Source organism: Athene cunicularia (assembly GCF_003259725.1).
Source record: "Athene cunicularia isolate RWA chromosome 3 unlocalized genomic scaffold, athCun1 chr3_part1, whole genome shotgun sequence".
NCBI classification, from domain to species: Eukaryota; Metazoa; Chordata; class Aves; order Strigiformes; family Strigidae; genus Athene; species Athene cunicularia.
The window spans coordinates 123,863,247-123,883,776 of record NW_020799097.1 but is presented as its reverse complement, the minus strand read 5'-3'; the positions used below and the strand labels follow the sequence as shown (position 1 = coordinate 123,883,776).

Here is a 20,530-nt window from a genome sequence, read left to right as displayed (position 1 = left end):
TCTGAATCAATCCTGTATCTTCTTTCTTGAAAGCCTGAGTCTATTGCATGCTTTGATGATAGCGCAGTACCTAGCAATGAACTAGCAGGAACACTGCAGCAGAACCAATACATAGTCTTGGGGAAAGGGAGAAAGAATAACCCCCCCAAACCTTCGTCTAAAGCCATTTCCCAGAAGTAAAGGACAAACCCAGGTTCAGAACATATTTGTTTCACTTTAGGAGAGACTAGTGGCTTGACTGGACACTGTGGAAGATATTCCATATAGCAGGAAAAAAAGTGCCCTGTATTCAAGAAAGATGATGTGTGTCAGATACAAAAATCGTATGCTTAGGGAAATGAACACATTTGCACATGAAATAAAATATCCAGGGTTAGTGTGGGGACTAATTGTAAAAAAATCTATTTTAAAAACAAATACATGTCAGTCCTAGCCCAGAGATGGTGTAAAGTGTGAGCTGTCGTGAGCTTGGTGTGGTGATGCACAGGGACAGTTGTGTCTGCTCAGAACTCCCTGCTTTCTGAATGCTCAGCAAAAGCTGACCGGTGCTGTGTGACTTTCTAGACTAATCAGACCTTTGTGAGCAGCACTGAAAGTGCAATTTGACATGAATTGGGTCAAATTTTGAGTCTTCTGCAGCTTCAAACAGCTAAGTACAAAAGCTGAGGACAGATGCTGGAGTAGCCAGAGCATCTGCTATAGGTCAGTGGTAGAGAAAGACCACAAACCCTGTCATCATTTGATCTGATTCAATATGACAGTCCTTATGTAGTTATTCCCCAAGAAGAAAGACTGAAGATTAAGGCTGGTATGAAGTGATCTAATTGAAAGACAAGCTTCAAAAGCCAGGAAAGCTTAGGGAGGAGGCATGGGGAAGGAAGGGAGGAAGAGTCTAACAGTGAAGATTTTTCCCCACCCGCTCTGGCTGCTGATTAGGAGAAGGAGCAGTCCCTTGTTTGCTGATATGTCACTCCTGTTACAAGAGATACAAAAATAACTGCAGAGAACCTAAACTTCTTTGAGAAGGGTTATCTTTCTTCAGTCTCCTGAAACCACCTTATACACTGCAGAAAGGATCTAGTCCTTGACAAAGCTCCTTGCAGAATGGGCTGATGATGGACTGGTCAACAGAGAACAGAAAAATGTGACATTGTTACACCTGCCTTGCCTGAGCCCAGAAGAGTTGTCTGGTTTTGGGTAGTTGGTATGTAGATGGGCAGAATGGGGTTGCAGAGAATGGTCTGTAGGACTGAGCTTGTTGAGGGCCAGCTTATCGCTAAGAAGTAGTTAACAGTCACTGGGAAAATGTGAAATGGGCTGCATTTTTGCTGGTGGACAAAAGCACTCTACTGACCTTTAGAGAAGAGTTGAAGAAATTATTATCTGAGGGTCTCACTGAAAGAGAACTGTAAGATTATGTCCTGTCCTCTGTGCAGTTGCCTACTATTGGCTTCTGAGTGTTACTTTTGAACATTGAAGTCAGTGGAAAAAAAGAAGGAAAAAAAAAACCAAAGGGGGGGGAGGTGAAGAAGGCTCTAAAACTTACTTTGAAGGTGCTGAAAAGAAGTGTCATACTGAGAGGCAAAGACATATGGAAAGAGAAACAGGAAAATGGGGCCTGTCTCTTGAGACTAAGAGTGATGACTCTTTTTTTACAGAATAAAATGAGAAGGAATAACAAGCCATTCAATCTATTTGCCCAAATACAGTTTTCAGTTCAAGGTAAAACAGTAACGAGTGTTGGATAGAGTTTAGTTCTGCATCTGTGGTATGTTGGTAAAAAATGAAATGGCTCTTGCCAGCTCCCTTTGTGTTACAGTGAGGTACGAGGTAGTTTCAGGCTGAGAAAAATACTGGCGACAGTTGGTTCCTTGAGCTTTTTAGGTAATTTTCATTATCATTTGCTTTCAGGAAGGAGGATCGGAATGAGGTCTGTTTATAACTCTTGTCTTTAGGTGTTCCAGCTGCGCATTTTCAGTGATTACTTGTATCTGCTTGTAGGTGAGATGAGGTTTTGCATGCTGTGTGATCAGGGAAGGCTTTCATACAGTGAAAATTTCAAAGGCTGCTATAACTGTTATTTCTAGGCTTATTCTTTTTTGCACTGGCATTTTTTATTTCCCTAAAGAGTAGTCAGCTGCATGTCATCAAAAAATAGTTTGCTAAATTCATTGCATGAGTTGTATGTGGGAAAGGAATGGAGAATATGGGTTAGCCAGTGAGGGAAGTATGAGTGGTTAGCATTTTTTTACTGGTATTTACACTCTTCAAATCCAAAATAAGATGAAAGATTAGCCAGATTTATAGAAGCATCACTTTTTATGGAGACCACACACGGAAATGTTAGTCCACAGAGTGAAACGGTGGTTGCAGTAGAAACTGTGTTGTAACTGTAATCGTATGAGTATCTATTAATGCTGAGCATGTAATGAAATTGTAAATTAGCTGGAAATAGGACTACATATGCTGGTCCCTGGGCTTCTAATAAATGCATTTTAGTGAGAAGGGTGAAGCCACTGATGTGTCTGTTGCAAGGAAATGTGTATAAGCTTATTTGGGGTTTTCTGTTTCTAGAGGCATTTTAAGACTAACAATAAATGTGGCCTTAAAAAAAAATAAATCTGTATTTGTCTTTACATCTGAAAGATCTGATATATATGCAAGGTGTCTAGATCTTAGCATATTTCATACTCTCCAAAATTTTGGTAAGGCTGTTCATTAGAGAAGCCCTTGAAACTTTATTTTTGAAAAGTGTTCACAATTCGCTTTCAAGTGCATGCTAATATGTGGAATATTAAGAAGTCTCTTTATTATACAGTATTATTTTGCTCTAGCAGATTATCAGAAAATGCTCAGCAGAGTGCCTGAGTGCCTGATTCTGTAGCCTTCAGAGGTGTGAATCGGTTTTATTGCCATTCGTAGAAGAGCTTTGTTTTTCTTTATAGATTATTGCTTTGCATGAACGAAATAATGATTGTTTTGTTTGTTACCTGGGATAAAATATTGGGCCCTGACTTTGCAAGCAGTTTTAGCTAAACCTGCAAGCTTGCATTAATAGCTTTTGGGGGAGTTACAAAAAAAATTGAGCAGGATGAATAAGAGTTTAGTCACTTACTGTGGAGTAGCTTATTGAAACAAAAAGTGATTAATGATCTCATTAAATCTCATTATGTCATTTTATGCTGTATCAAAAGAAGCAATTAGACAAAAAGGTAATTGCCCCAGGTTAACTCTTGAAAACTGTAAATATTTAATAGCTGAATTACAGAGAACTATATCTTCAGAATTTATGTAGGATACAGCAAACTAGCAAGTATTATGCACTTTATTTACATAATGCAGAATCCCACAAACCTGATTAATGTGATGGATATATAATTAAGTAAATATAAAAATAAATAATTGGGGTTTTATAAGTTTCTAGAAACATATTTTTTTCACTGAAACTACATCCCATTGTTGGAGTAATGCATTTTAAAATGTGTATTGCACATGACAACTGTGGTTGTAGCTGTTAAATACATAGCTAATGATGGTGGCAATGATATGATGTATGGTTGAATTTTCTCTGTATGTTGATGCCTAGTGAGACTACTCCTGCAAGGAGAGCCAGTGTTTTACAGGGGGTCTGCAGAGCAGTGAACCCACTTTGCTGGATTTTGTGGGAAGGATTGCACTGGTTGAGACAGGATGATATCCTCTTAGAAAAGTTATTGTAGTTCATTCAAAGAGGAGGTTTATTTAAGAGCACACTTCCCAAATTTTTTGTGTGCTGGAAAAGAAAAAAATAATTCTTTTTGCTAATTGTTTATGCTGGAAACATGTTACAAAATCTTTTGTGTATTCGATGAGAACTAGTTAAAAGAATAATTTGCAGTACTGTGGTACACTACCTCTACTCACTGCATGTCTGACTTCAAGGCAAAAACTAAGTGAAACAAGGATGGTTAAGGCAAAGACTAGGATAAGGTGAGTTGAAAAGATTGAATGTGAGCCTTGTAGCGTTCTGTAAAGGAAGGAAAGATGGTACTAAGAGATAATCAAAGTAGAAGCAAAATATCTTGATCTATTTTGTTAATTTACAGCAGCAAGATGGAATCGGTGCAGTGCTTGATGTAGTATCATAAACAGGCTCTAAATAATAGTGAGAAAACTGCAGGAGCTGAGAGGTCTCATATATGATGAAGGGAAATGCTGATTATGGGGAAGTGACATTTATCTACAAGTCTCTATAGCGTGCAAGTGTCAGGCAAAGGAGTAATTGAGTAATTTCCTATAACTAGAAATAATAGGATAAAATTGAGGTATAATGAAATGGGGCTTCGTGTCAGAAGAAAGCCTAAAGCCACATTCTCTTAGTGTGAGAAGCTAATTTGCAAGAGGAGTAGAATTAATTTTGTTATAGTTGGTCAGAACTAGGATTGGATGATAAATTAGTGATTTTTCTTTTTTAATAGCATTTTTTAAAAGTAGGATATTTGATAGAGGCATGAAGGAGATGACTACTTAATATCTCCATTGTTATCTTAATTTCAGACAACCACAATACAGACTGTACCACTGGGTTGAAAGCTCATTAAATTAGAAACAAATGCCCAGTATATGAACCGGGTTATTTATCTCCCTGTTGATGACAATGTTTTTTGACCCTTGCCTGTGATGTAATAGAAATGTTGTGAAGTAAGTAATTGAACAAATTTGCAGTGAAATGAGGTAATGTGGAGAAACAATGACTTTGGATCTCCACTCATGCTGATAGAGTTTGGACACAAGGAGGCTGGGTTGATGGTTTTTTGATGCCTGCTGTAAGTGTATGTGTTCTCACACCATGTGGGAGCAGTGGCTTCCTCTGCTGTTCTCTGCAAGATGTAGATTTGTTGTGCTTATTTGGGAGGTGGAACTGAAGAAGTAAACTGAGGTTTATCTGGATTTCAGCTCTGGATGAAAGGAAATAGAGAATTACAGGCCTTTATCAGAATCAATCTCTTGTTTGTATCTGAAGGGGTCTATTAAATCTTCACCAGCACTTTTACACCGATTTGCTTGTTATCTTACTGACATCCATTGAAGCCTACATCCCAACTAAAATATTTCCCTCTGTCATCTTCAGTGGGTAAAAATATTTCTATGAATATATGAAAATCTTGGCTAAGTTACAATTTCTTGTACCTTGGATTGTTTTTTGACTTAAGTTCTCTGGTTTGTTTTTCTAGGATCCTCATGCTGAAGAGTTTGAAGACAAAGAATGGACGTTTGTCATAGAGAATGTAAGCTGGAATGTTGTTATGGGATTTTTTTTTATATGTGTAAGACTTAATAATTTAAAGGATTATAGGGTGTCTAAATGCTAAAAAAGGCTTGAGTAAGATTTGATCTGCTGAACTACAGTAAAGCCTTGTTCCATAGTAATAAAGTCTTATTAAAATATGTATTGTTATGTTACAATTAAAATACAGGAGAGGGGAATACTATACTACACTTAAATTCCTTCCCTGTAAGCATCAGTCTTCCTTGCATTATTTTGCTATGAGCAGCGGAGTAAACAAGTTAAGAGCTGGGTTATGACTCATTGTTTTACGGGTTATGACACATTATTTTTCTATGAGCAGGGGTGTGAACATGTCAGAGCTGGGTTATGACATCCGTACATCCCAAACAGCAGAGCACCCTTTGTGATTTTGAATACTGTTCTTTAGTGAAGAGCATAGTTTCATCACCTGCATTTTATAGGTGAGGAAACTGAGGCAGGGTGGAGAGGTGGGACCAGCCTCAGTCACGTAGCAAAGAACAAGTGTCACGACATGTCCCCTTCTCCCTGGGATCCCAGTCTCATCATCTCTGCATGGGGGAGCCGTCTTGTGCACCCAGTGAAAACCCAAAAGGTGGCTTCTGGGTATCTGTGACTCCTCTGAGCCAGGAGTTCCCAGAACTTCCCAGAGAACTGAGCTCCTGAGGGCTGTACAAACAACACACTGCCAAACAGCAGGGCTTAACATTTCATAGGGCAGGTGCTTCATGAAGTCTTCTTTTCATTTCCCTTCTCTGTATTGGGCTGCAGCTTCCACTCTGGGCCTGCCTGGACTCAAAACTGGGGGAGCTGCTTTACTTGGAGTTTCCTTGAAGAGGAAGCTCTGTTTTGAAATATATTTAAAAGGACTGTGGTATCAAGACAGTGTTTGACTCTCATTAATATAGTTTCATTATGGACTGTTTTTCAGTAGTATGATTTAATTTTTATTTATGTTGTATTTAAACAAAAAAAAAATACTGCTTTCTGATGAGTCTTAGTAGTGCTACACAGCACTGAAGTATGGGGAAGCAATGGAATTTGCTCGTTATCTTTTTTGCCTAAAAATGTTGCTTTTTCCTTCTTGTCTATAACAGAAGTGATTTGAATGTCCAAAGCTAAGGTTTATTCTGATCGTTGGTGACTAAACAATTAAAAGGGCTGAAAGCAAAGTGCTTAATTTATACTTTTGTTTTTAAATGTCAAGTTTCTATTTTCATTTGAGATTTATGAACACAAAACAGTTTATTTGCCGTTTCCTGGTGTTGCCTTTTCTTTCTCGCTTAGTTTATTTTAAACAGGGAAGTTTCTATCACTGATTGTCACTGTGCAAGTTACTCTGGATAAAACAATGTCAGTGTATTTCTCAGCCAAGCCCTCTGGGTATTGTTGGGTTTCCTGTGATGCTGCAGCAGATTTTTTTCAGAAGTTTGTAGTGAGCATGTAGACTTCATGTCCTGTTTTATAACACATTGCTTTTTTTCCACATATCATTGTATGATATATAGAGGTAGCAGTAGTACAGCCACTGCATGCTGTTCTTGTGCTTTGCCTCAAATCTTCTCTAAGCTGCAGTAACGCTTGCAGGGTGGGAGGTTGCTTCAGTTGCTGTGCCCCAAGCAGGCAGCCTGTGCCCAAACAGATGAAAATGGTTCCAGTATATATCGGTCATGGAGCAGTCTTTTGTTATATGCAAACTTATTATTTTCAACCTTAATTATGCCATTAGTTCATCATACTGCCAAATAGTCATTGGTAGGTAGATATTCATACTTCGATTACAGAATATATAAATATTATCTTCAGATTAATAAATTTGATCATTTTTCTGCAAAAAATTGAGAGCTAAATCAACTATAAAACTGTGTTTTTTAATCCATTCTCGTTTTTTAAAAATAATTTTTAAAAAACGAAACACTACAAAAAGCTGTAGATACTGCCAAAAAAAGATGATCTGCAGAGATACTTGAAAATAAGGAGAAACTCTTTTCCAGGTGTAACAGCTCCACTTAGTGGTGGATGAAAACATGTTCATCTGTTCGAGCAAGTCACAAATGATCCAACATCTGGCTGACACTTCAGAGCACAAACCAACTGCTTTGTTCAAAATCTGGGAGCCAGGGAGGCAGGAGATTTGATCTCCTTCCTCCCTACATTGTCGACATTGACACCTGTCAGGTTTAACATATGTTTTTCCTGGTTTTAAAGGAATATACTTCTCATTGAACCTGACAAGGATAGGTCACACATGTAGGGACATTTACAGTCCTTTGCAGGATTTTCCCTTTTGTTCAAGTATGTTTTCTGCCATCAGAGGCTACAAGGTTTCCCTTCCTCCTTGGTTAGCAGCACTCAGAATGCAAAATACTGAAACCTGAAAAGTTTATGGATGTTCTTTCATTATGAAGCGATCTGAATTCTGCTAAAAACATTTCTTTTGAGCTTTAAAAATTATTATTAAAAGCAGTTTCCAAAGTAATTTTGTGATGCTTCAGTATGGCTGAGCAAGGACTATCTAACAGAGATATTCAGCTGAAGTCTAAGGCCTCTGTTGGCAGACGATACCAAATTCAAAATAAGATTATTCTGGACTTTCAGATGAATTTTAAATAGCAGTGAGGGGAGCTGATTTGTGTAAATGACCATGATGTAAATGAAAATGAAGCAAGATGCTTGATTCTTGAGGGTGTTTTTGGTGTTGTTCTTGGTTTTGAGAGGTTTTGTTTTGGGTTTTTTATGTATGTGTTGGGTTTTTTTGTTTTGTTTTGTTTTTTAATCCTGCAAATAGGATTTTTTTAAAACTGTATTTCTGATGTCTTAGCCACTCCGTATTTGTATTCTAGTAAGTGAACCTTCATCATCTTCTGTAAATCTAATCCATAAATAATTTGATCATAGTGTATTTTCTTAATATTTATATGTCGATATTAATTTTCTCTCACCCTCTTCTATGTCTTTATCTCCTTCACAGCTGCATTGTTTGTATATTTACTGCTAACTTTCTTATCTCTAATTTCATCTCTGTTTAACCAGACTCTGTGTATTTGGCTATCTGTTTTTTCTTCATGAGGCAGTTCTTTGAATTGTTTTGTTTTCATTGCTCTTCTGAATAATGACTGGATCTTCAGATTGGCTGTTACAAGTTGGAGAAGAAGAAATTCATAGCTAAGAATAAGGCTTTTACCCACCTGTGGAGAGGTAATAGGCTTTCAAACCCTTATGGGTTGGCATTAGTTTATCTTATTCCATTTAGAGAACAAGGGCTAGTCACCTTCCACTTAAAAATACATTCCACTTCCTTATTTTTCTCTCATATTACTCCTATAAGTAATTTGATCATGTGCTGTTTCCACACTTGGTTCTTTTCACTTTCTGAGCTCTAGTTTTTGGTGTTAATTTTTTCAGCATTAACTTCTAATTTCTCTTATGAATTGTTTTCTTGGGGTTTCTAGTGTACCAGCGCTCAAGAGAGAGCTTCCATGTGGTGACAGACTCCATAGATACCAGGAAGAAACTCTCACAAACAACGCTGATGCCTCTATCACACTTTCTGAGGGGTTTTCATTCTCTCCTATTTAAAGAAAAGAACAGTGCATGTCTCTATATACGTCTTTGTCTTTTAGCAGTAAAATAGTATAAGCAAAGTGGCCTGTGCTGGGGTAATCGTTAACCATCCCCTCACAGGTGCCAGAAGAAGAGCAGCTGGTGAGTTTTAGTCAACTTGGATTGAAGGCTGCATCTCTAAGAGCTTAGCTAACCTGAAGTTTGGGCTTTATTTCTTGATCTCTGCAGATTGTCTAGCTAATGGAAGAGAAAAGGGACAGGAGGCAAAAGCAGAGGTTTTAGTTGGTCTAAATATGTTGAAGCTTTCATTGGCTCTATGTACAAAAACTTTGTCTAAAATAAAGGTAGCTGAAATGATGTTAAAATGTCATTTTGCTTCCTAACATGCTCAAAGCTTGAAAAAGCGCATAAGAACATCCAACAACATGAGGATGGACCATCATGTTTGCCAGTTTGCTGACAACTTTGTAGACAGCTACCTCCTACATTCTTAAATGAAATAGAAAAATTCATAGGATGTTTTCAGAGGGCGAAAATCTGGTCTGTGCAACCTTTCCAGCTTCTTGTAGAAAATGTTTTTTGAGCCCAGATTTGTATCTCTAATAGCTAATAAATGGCATACTAATATATTCCAAGGTTCATAGTAGGCTTCTTCATCTCCCCTCCTGTGCCTTGTGTTGCACTTTTATGCAGGTTATTCAGAGGACCCAGGGTTGTGGTGAGCCAGCCCTTTCCCATCACATCAGTGTTATGAAGGCATTAGCAATCATCTCTGTATTCCTGATACTAACCATATTCCTCTTTTTATGTGGCAGGCCTATTAAAACATGGTGTTTGCTAACAACAGCAGAGGATATCCCAGACCTACTAATTTGGTAGATGAATGGAAGAAAATGCCCTGCCTGTTTTTGAGGCTTTGCTCATAGGTTTGTCTAGACTGGGGCTGGAGGCAGTCTGGCCTGGCCTGTTAACTCAAGGCAGCATCATTCCAGGCAAACGCCTAAACTGTTTTTAAAGACGTTTGAAGATGAGGTCCCTGCAGCATCTTCAGGCAGCCTGTTCTAGTGCTCCACTGTCCTCGCTGTTGGGAATCATTTCGGCCTAGATCTCTGTTGGTACAGTTTAAGGCAGCTATTTCTTGTCTCACCAATTACAGCTATGGAGAACAGATTCTGCTTTCTGTGTGGCTGGAGACTCCTTTCTTTCTTCTTGCCTCTGACTAATCAAACACAATAATGTGATAGTGGTTACACATGGGATTTCATTTCCCTGGATTGCTTTAGCAGATCATTAGCATCCTCTTTCTAAGGACTCATCTGTGTGAGTGAGGGTTCAGCGTCCTGCTTGGCTCATGCTCATTCAGGGACTAGCAGTGCCCAGCTCTGCCTGCACACCATCACCTGCGTGGTGAAGCATTGCTCTGAATTTCCAGGCTGTTCTTGTATTGAGAGCTTGGAAACTGAACTTGCTTCTGCATTTTTCCTTTCTAGAGAGTTTTCCAAAATGTTTTGATGACCATTTTAGAGTACTGTTTTCTAATAGCACCTTTTTGAATATCAAGGTGATGAATGGTGAAGAAAACCATGCAAACCTTTCAAGTTTGACAGTGATTTATGTCAGATATACATCCTTCTGTGAGACACATCCATGCTTCCAGTAATTTTTTTGATACCTTAAGGAATAAGCGGTATTCTAATTGGTTTCTCGAGGAAAATATGTCCAATGAAGCTGCTGAAATGTGAAAAAAAGGGGTTTAGAGTTTGCTGTTCCTGCTAGCCTATAGCAAATAGTATAACAAGTTTAAGCTGAAAAATGAGATCTGACTTTTCCTTCTGTCTGTCACTCTTGTGTAACTTCAGGAAACGTAACCCAAAAAGAATTCTGAACTGGCTCAAATGTGAACAAAGCCTCAAAATGAAAGAAACATTAGAAAAAATTAGAGAACATTTGACAAAATCTAGTTTCATTCTACTGGTACAAGTGCATTGTTTTGTGGTTGTGTCATCCCATTCATCACCCCGGTGTCCCCACCCTGAAATTCTGTATTGTGGTTGTTTATGATGATTTCTCATTTTGAATGCCCTAAAGTGTGTTATATCGCGTACAGGTTTGGAGAAATTATTTCTCTCTTCTAAAATGCCCTTCTGTTATTTTTAGGCATGACAACACAAATAAAGGTGATAAATAACAGGAAGGAGAGGGCAGGTAACCTGGGATGTAGAAATTAATTTGTTTCTTAAAGGTGACTGATTTTAAATGTGATACAATAAAATGAGGTATTAGCAAGAAGTTAAATTTTCATCAGATACAGCTATGAATATGTTGTTTTCCAAATGAAGCTTTTCAAAAACTCATCTGAATTTGAACATTAATTAGCCAAGAATTCTGGTAAAATTAGACTTTTATATTGGGTGTTTAAATCTTGTACTACAGCAGTGCTGTGACACTAGCTTTGCAAGAGCAAGCTTTGCTTTATGTCAGAATAAAAACCCAAGCCTAGATGTCAAATCTTCCCACCTGTTTCTTGGAAATAAATGTTGGGAGGCAAATGCCAGTGTAGTGAATTGAAATTCTGAGTACTGTCAATGCTGTTTGCAGAAAGAACCTGGGGAAAAAGATTGGCATACAGAATAAGATGTTTCCTTATTTGATGATCAGTTGCTACACCAGAATTTATTACCAAATCTTGGCTATCTCTTCTAGTGCATCTTTGTAGCATGTGGGAGCTTGAGTTTAATTTAGCTGTTTGCTTTACTGAAGAAAAAGTAATCAAAAAAGCTCTATCGTTTGTTTTGTATTTTCTGCATGAAATAAATTTTTGGCTTAAAATAAGAATTGACCAGGTTAGCCTTGTTCTGAATTAAATGTCTGCATTTAATACATTTAGAACAGGAAGCTCATAGTTAGACATACTTTCCTGGTCCCTTAATTCCCCTGTCATATTCTGCTGTATGTGATTATGTGAACTGTGACTCTCTGTGTAAATTAGGCTGGGTATTCTGGTTTAGATACAGCAAGGAATTAAATGCTACTTTGTCAGCCATCTCGCTCTTGCTCTGCTTTAAACGTAATAGAGAATCGGAAGCTTGTTTTAGTGTTTGCTTACATGAAATATTTAGCTCTTTGTTCTAGTTGAGAAATCTCCAAGATGAGTTTTTTGGAGCAAAACTTTCAGAAATCACTGTCTTGATTGGCTGCTCTGGCTCTGAAGGAGACAGGGTTGGAAATCTTTCTAGGAGGCCTGATCCGGTGTTTTTTCAGTAACACCTTGATTCTTGTGCACACCACGATAGCGTTTCTGTGCAATGTTAATTAAAAGTAGAACGCAATCAGAGGCAGGGTCTTGGCTTTGATAAGGAGCAGGAGAGGTGCCTGCGCATGACGTGAATTACTCTGGTTTAGGGTAGACGTCCAGGAGTAGGTGAGTCTCCTTGTCTCTGCACCAACCCTACGGGAGTTGCTTAACTTACACAACCCCCTTAGATTAGACATCTTCTCTGAAAATTACAGAAGGTGGTGGAAGTGGATTGCACACTTAAGTTCTGCTGGAGAAATTTTACACCAAATGCTGTAGGACAAATAAATTGCCACTTTTACTTAGGGCGTTACATGAGCAAGGCACGAAAGATGGGGGGGTGGTGGGGTGGTGGTGGGGGTTATGGGTGTTTTCTCCTCTGTATGACACCAGCAGTCTTGGTTTGAGGTAGGCATTGTGAGGGCAAGTGCTGCGTAAGATCTTCTGAACAGTTCTGTCAATTCATTTATATTCTGACCTGCAGCCACACCCATATCCCCAGGCAAAGCCTGCTAGTTGCTCCAGATGTGTTCACTCATGCCACACTGCTGTTTTGTCTTCAATGGACATTTTACTTCTGACCGCACGAGAGTGCGCACGGATCACCAGAAATTAGGGCCACCGCTAATCCTTTTTATCATTAATATGAAATAATCTATTAAACCAGAGCCGTGAGATTACAGAAATCTTATCTAAGTCAGAATTTTAGAGGAATTGTTGAAAGAACTTTTAATTCCTAATTCACTTTTTACACTTTTAATACCTTATTTATCTTGAATCAGTAAAACAGAGTATGAAATGTGAGTTCATCCAACTCTGCTGTGTTTTTTCAAAAAGTTAAGAAAATTTTCTTTCGTTACTTGATCTTTATCTCCCAAATGAAATGCAGTGCCTAAACTTTTCTTTAAATAATGCTGTTTCTGATGCTGTGTTAATAACTGCACTAAATGGATCTGAATCAAATATAATTTGGCAGATGATATGGCAGTTTTGAAGACTATATTACAGCATATCAGTTTAAAATTTTCTAAAACAGGAGACATTTTCTGATATTTGTGCTACAGTTACATGAGAGGGTCTTGCAAATGGAAGATAGAGACAGGATCACTGGGTGTTGGGCAGAACAGCCTGGGTGTTAGGCTCTAGCTTTATAATCTCGGCAAGAGTGGTACACCATGACATTTACAGTGGAACGTTTGATAACACATAATTTATGTGGTTATTATTGATTCACAGTAGTAAAGTACAACTGTTTTCTAAATTGCTAGAACCATTTTGTTTAGGTTTTTGCGGGGAGGTTATTTCCTGCTAAAAGAATGTGTCTCCTATAGATGAGTGTACTGTGCAAGGCAGCTGATCAGAGCTGCTATCAGTGGTATTCTTTGCCAGCTGGAGGGAGGAAGCTGATAAACAAGGCAGACAGCTTTGGAAACAAACCTCTAATACTACATTAGGCATGTTTAAAACCAGCAGTGTGTTTCAGCCACTCTTAGCATATGTTTATTCATAGAAAATCAGCGGTAAAATATACTTGCCAGCACACACAAGAGACAGAGTCTGCATGAGGTCGTTTCTCTTTCAGACATCAAATACAGAAGAGTGTCTTGGTAATTGTTTTACAGTGGGGTTCTAATCATACTCAAGGCATAAGCTGAGCTGAGCAACTTGCCTTCTAATAGAAAAGTATTTGCTTTTAAGCTTGTTCAGCTTTCCACTTTTTTTTTGGTTTTATATGTCTGAGTGTGTTTTTACATTTACATACAGTCACGGATACGTGTTTGCTCTCAGTGCAGTTCAGAATATCATTATCTAAAATGCCACTGTCTGGGGCAATATTAGGTTGGATAAATTTCACTTTTGACCTAGTAGCTGTACAGTGTTAAAACAGTATATGTTGCAACCATGTAGTACAAAATATTTAGGGTGGAAAATGGAGAAAAATGGCAGTGCATTTAATGAAAAATATTTTTGACATAAGTCACCTTCAAAGGCAGATAATCTGGGAGTCCAATTGAATATGTTGGTTGATTTGAGATAATACCTTGCAATTGCATGTGCTCAAAGTATGGAAATATGTGTCAGAAAATAATTAAAATATCCACTATTGTGTAAAATGTAGCTCTGCATCAAGCAACTGGATAGGATTGTACATGCAATCAGTTCTAATTTAACTTAGAGCATATTATTTAAAAATAGTGGCCACCAGCAGAACAGTAGCCAGATGACAGAAAAATAAGATTTCTGGCTTCTTGAAACCCTTTGTTATTAGGAAAACCATCTGACAGTGTAATAGCACAGAGTGTTATTGCCTTCAGCTTCTTATCTTTTGGTTGTTAGCTGTCTTAATAGAGTTTAATATAATGGAAATTAATTGACCTCCATAACTTGATTGATGCCATTTCATTCAGGTTTTTTCCCCTCCTAGCATATTCTTCATGCTGAATTGATACTGCACCGCCATGCTGTTTTTTTGTCATGTAAAGTTTCCCCTTTCTCATTGTTTTGCATTATCTCTATCAGGGCCAAATTGCTTCTTGAATTTTTATGGGCAGCATAAATGAACTTTTTCTTGTTTAGCTTAGGTGTGGTGGCAAACTGAGACTAGGCTGGAAAGAATGCATGAATAAAATTATATTGAATAGTGCTATAAAGTGACATCTTGTAACTGTTCATTATTTCCTGTGGTTCCAAGCCCTAGCATAAATATAAGATTAAACTGAATTTGTGCCATTTTTGTGACCTATACAAAGTTGCAGCCCTGAGCTCAAAGATTGATATTCTGAGCACAGTGGTCTATACTTAAGCCATGTTTCTTACCTTTTCCAGTGGCTTGAAAAATAAACATGATGAATATAAAGCCTCTTCAGGCTTTATATTATGTTTAGATTTGGTATGTGTATATATGTATACATACCAAATACGAACGTATTATTATAATATAAACCTATTATGTTTATATTTGGTATATGTATATATACCAAACATCATGAATTAAAAGCCTGGAGAGGATACAGTTGTGTGTTACGTTGTGCTGTTACATAGTAGTATTTCTGCTTCTGCTGTGTTTTCTGTAGACCAGATCTGAGAACTAACTGGACTGTCCTTACTGGAAGTGTAACAGGTTGGCAGAATGGCAGGCTGAACATGATAGATGCCAGGCTCTGTAAGCTTTTTTAATATCCTGCAGTGCACTGCCCCAAATGGGAAACTGCCAGATCTGGCTCTGAGGGCTTTGCCACTGTAAATAAAAAAAACCAAAACAACCTACTAGTTTTCAGAAGTTTTCTTTAAAGGCTCTCCGTTTTTGCATGTAGTTTTAATGTTTTATACCATAAGAACATTTTGGTCAGCAAGCGATAAGATGTGGGAAATTCTCCAATGCTTTACTCCCTAAACCAAAAAACCCCTTCTCAAAACAGTCACCAGTTTCAAGAAAGCACAGCACAAAAATCAGAGAACATATACAATATGTCCCAAATCAGAAGTAACATTGAAAATTATGTGAAGAATTTTCTCTCTTAATTTTGTCTGTAAAGTAGATCCCTGAAATGGAAATTAACTATATTTGCATTTTTTTTTTCTGATGAAGAGTGAGAAATTACTTGGAATGAGAGATTTGTCAGTGCTTTCCACACTCATGGGCTAAATAAATTCAGAAGAGTATACAAGAACAACGCAGAAATCAACTGTTATCAAAATCTGTCTCTGACAAAATCTTGGACCTTTTCACTTCTCTTCCCCATCCCTGAGTTGTTCTGTTTATTTTTTCCTCAACCCTACTATTCTGGTATTCTCTGACCTTTAATATATCTTTCCCTGAAAATGAGAAATGCAAGACCCAAGGAACAGCTAATGTTGCTGCATAAGGAACTGTTGTCTGCCACAGAAAGGCGAGACCGAGGGGGACTGTATGTTCGGGTATTGTGGGCAGCCGGGGGAACAGGAGCACAGAGGATGAGCTGCAGCTGGACCAAAGTGGAATAAGAACAAGTGAAATGCTCTTGCAGAAGTAGCTACAGAAGTAGCTCTAGTAAGTGCCAAACCCTTGAATGATAGAGGCAGTGTGTGCTTGCTTCCAGGAGCAGCCACAGGGAGGAGTGTGATGAGTTAGGGGGGATTTTGGCTATATATTTGTCAGTGAAAGGACAAAATGGAATATTTGAAAAATAACCCTAAAAATCTGTCAGCAAAGAATTAGTATAAAGTTTATGTGCTTGCTGTTCCATGAATCATCTGTATAAATCTTCCCCATAATTACTTTTAATTCATATAACTTTAATTATATATTATAACCAAAGAAACTCATTTATTAGGAAGTATTTGAGGTATTAAATAAACAGACTGCATAAATAACTAGTATGGACGCTGTTGAGGAAGGGTATTATCTCAAAAGATATTTGAGATCTGTGGAACAATTTGGGTGTTTCACCTGCACTTGGTGAAATAGTTCTGACTTTAATGAAGCATACCTCATTACTCCATCACTACAGAGGTCTTCCCCTCTGTTGCTTCATGGAAACCAAGCTATTTCTCTCTTTTTTTTTTTTTTAGTTTCTATAACTCTTACATATTATGCAGTACTTCGGGAAGCAGCTTAGCATCTTCACAGTCTGGTTCTTGCTAATTTCTTTTTTTTTTTTTTTTTCCTCCCTACCTCTAGTTCAGTCTTTGAAAGTCTGTGTATAAGTTCCCTGTCTGTACTGCAGAATCAGGAATTTGGCTGACCTACTAAAGCGAGCAGGTGTAAGGGCAACAAGGGTAAGCGTGAAGTCAGCTATGAGTGAGAACATAGGGAATGTTAAGGGCTGACTTCTTTCTACATTACAAATTCAAATTGCCTTTGGTCCACCACACATGAGTGTTATTTTGCAGTTGATGAAAATTCATTACTGATCATCACACATGTTCATTGTTGTTACATGTCCTCAGAATAGCTGTGGTAGGCATCCCAAATTAAGAGTGGTTGCCTGTGTGGGTGGCAGGTTGTATAGACAGACCACATGTGGGAACATTGCTGCCAGGTTTTGGGCATACGAGAACAGTCTCGGAAGTATTTGGACCTCATTTGCATTGAACAGTTCTTGAGCATGGACATTTCTTTGTCACTACCACAGGAAAAATATGGTTGAACTTAGATCCTTAAAAAGTTGGCAGTTGTGCTGGTGTGGTCACTGTTGTTCAGCTCTTTATACTTCTGAGCCAAACTCTTTCAGAAATTAAGAGAATTGTGTCTATCTTCATCAGTTACATTCAAATCATATTTTCCTGATATTTTCTTTGCAAGTGCAAGCTGGAAGGTGTTATTTTAAGTAACCACTGAGTTTGTGGAAGTCATGGTGTGGATGACCATGATCTGGTGAAACACAACTGTGTAATAATATTCAGTCCCATCTCATCCCTATGAAGCAAAGCTCTTCTGTATGCCATGGCATGTGCAGAACTTTTCTTCCTACAGTAGCAAAGTTGCCACAGTTTTTAGAAAGGCACCGTTCTTTGTCACTGGAAAAATCTGTCCCAGTGCACTGGAAAGCGTTTTTTGGTTTGGTGGTTTTACCTGCCAGGCAAAGGTGAGGTGGAGTGATGGGCTGTGCTTTAGAGCTGCTAGTGTATGGATTAAAATAATGAAATAAGAAGTGTGTTTTGGCTATGAAGTATTTAATCTGGAAAGGCCAATTGTTTGGGTAAGATTTGTGCTGAAGAGTGATCTATCGAGTCATCTTCAGATTGCTGAGTAATACTGAAGATACTCATCCCTAGCATTGCAGGGAAATGCTCTCACATCATCTTCAAGTTCAGTATGAGTATAGATTAACAATCAATCTGTAACTCTGATTTGAAACTGGATATGGTGGCACAAGTAACTTTATTTATTCTCCCTGTCTTCTGTGAAACCCTCACCCTGATGCACCCAATGGGTGACTTGTCCCATTGCTAGTTGGGAAGCTTTTCAGAGGTTAAGGCTGCTCTTAACTTGTCCTCTGGTGCATAGGGATGAGTAGCTGAGCACCCAACAACTGAAACAGTCCTGGAGTCTGCTGACCTGTACCATGAGAGACAGGGATGTCTTCTGCATGGTGTTGCCAGCTATTAGACTAAGCCTTAGAATTTAAAAGGAAGGAAGTGAAATCGTGTGGGACCACCAACCTCTCAGCATGTGAATTTTCCCAAAAGCTTTAAATTATGGTAGAATTTAATCGACTCTGTATAGTGTGTCCTGGTGAAACCCCTTGCAGAACACTAACTTTGCATAATGCTGGTAGTGTGTTACAACCACTTGATGGCACCCTTTGATTTGGTACATACCTCATTAGCTGTAGCATAGTGCAGTGTAGCTGTAGTATTTGTAATGGAATAACACGTAAGAACTAAAGACTGCAAGGTATCTGGTTAATGTAGAGATGAAATGAATGAAACAGCAAGGCTAAGCTTTCCTGACCCTTCATGAGAGAATAGATGAAAAAAGGAAGAATAAGCTATTGTGCCAAAGGGAGATGATGAAATTCAAGATCCACACACATAATCTCTGGCTCAGCCTCTGAAATGTTAATCCCTGGGTAGAATTATTTGAGCTGTAGATTGCAATTTATCATCAAAATGGCACTGTGTCAAACAATACTTCTTGTATGTGTGATGTTTAGAACTATCCAATTTTAATATAAAATGTTCACAGAGCACTGTGTAACATTTAAGTAGCAACTCATTAAGCTCAGGATGGTTTTGGTCGTTTCTGTAGACCCGTGGTAATCGTGTAGAGTTATATTCCATAGATCGCTCTTAGGGTCTTTTACTAGCCATATAGTATGTTTTAGAGAATGATCTGTTTTGATCTGAGCAGTGACGGGTGATGGGACTGCTTGATAGTAGTTGTAGCACAGAGTGGTCATGGATGTTTATTTTGAGGTACTCAGTTAATTTTTACAATGAATAAATCTGCCAAAAATTTGCTGATGGCTTAAAAATCCACGGGATTTGAGATTAATGTTTTGCCAAATTGTGCGAACAATTATTTTGAGGTTACAAAAAATATTTTCTCATTATGTTTTACAAGCTGGAAACGCCCTTCAGGTTTTTCTTACCTTGCTTTTAAAGTATGCCAGTAGAGGGAGTAAAAAAATTACCATCCCAGTAAGGATAAAATATAATGCACTAAAGTTCAGCCCTTTCTTCTCTAGAAATCTTAGTAATTCATACTGTAGTCTGTTTTTGAAAGTAAAAGATCCAGTACCTTGAAAAAATGGAATTAGGAGAAGATGAACACAGCCCAGATAGTTTCTGAAACGTAGGAATACGTGAAACAGCATGATTATTGGAGAAGAATATTTAAATCATTTATTTAGAAATATGAATTGTATTAAACAGGCATGCTTTCAGAAAATGGCTGTTGGACAAAATCACACAATGACATATTTTGTGCTGTAGCATCTATTTGTATTAGATGGTTAAAGTTTTTGCAACTTAAAACCAGTCATCCCTTAGTTGAGTCTATGGCTGTTGGGTTTTTTTGGTTAAAAATACGTTGAAAACTACTGCATGTTTACTAGAATCAAGAAAGTTACTCGTTTTTCACACTGCTGTGAAAGACAAAGTTGTATTTGATAAATGAAGATTTTGGATTTGGTTTAGTAATAGCCTTTATACCAGGTATTTTGACTCCTGATTTATGTATGAATTTGAGGATCAGATTTGATCAATTTAGTAACACTGAACTATTTAAATGTTTGTTTAAACTGCCATTACATATGAGACACTTGATTAAGATTCTTGTGTCCCATTTTGCAGCATATAGTGGTAATTAAATGTAAAATCTGTCTTTAAACCAGAAATATACAGAAGCAAGTCACAACAAATCTTGTTAGTGTTGTTTTGTGTTCTGACTGGAAATGGTATGAAGTCTGTTACAGAACAGCTTTTAAATGTGTACATAGATTTTGCTGTCAAGCTTTTAAAAATTGTTTTCTTCTAAGTGAAGATTTTGAATTGCTGCATATAAAAGGAACAAAAGGAGTTTTTAACTTCTTGTCTCTTTTTAAAAAAGTAATTCTACTGTATTTTAGAGCTGCAGGTATCAGAAAAAAAAAAAATGTTTGTGTACAATGCCTGTGGATTTTTTACTGAAGCGAAGCTAATGGCTGTCAAGAAAACTTTGTTCTGAGCTTACTGTGATATCTGTCTTCTATATTTCTTTATAAGGAGTGTACTAAAAATAAATAGTGGCAATCACTGTTATGATGTTAACTTCGAGTTTACCTTTTGAAGGAAACTCAAGCTTAAGTGCCCGACAGAATTTTGACTTGACAACACCAAACCTGAACAGATTTTTGTTGTGCAAGTTGTGAGCTGCCGCATTCCGGAGCTAATTGAATGTAGTGTGTCATGCAGAATTG

General features: G+C 37.7%; 1 protein-coding gene across 7 annotated transcripts in view; it reads left to right on the top strand.

Annotated features, from left to right (window-relative positions):
* EHBP1 (EH domain binding protein 1) overlaps positions 1-20,530 on the top strand; it is a 231,646-nt gene that overhangs the window by 52,290 nt on the left and 158,826 nt on the right. For all 7 annotated transcript variants that reach the window (XM_026844922.1, XM_026844924.1, XM_026844923.1 and 4 more), the window contains exon 4: positions 5,214-5,267. In XM_026844922.1, the coding sequence (XP_026700723.1) occupies positions 5,214-5,267 (54 nt within the window). The remainder of the gene's footprint in view (positions 1-5,213; positions 5,268-20,530) is intronic.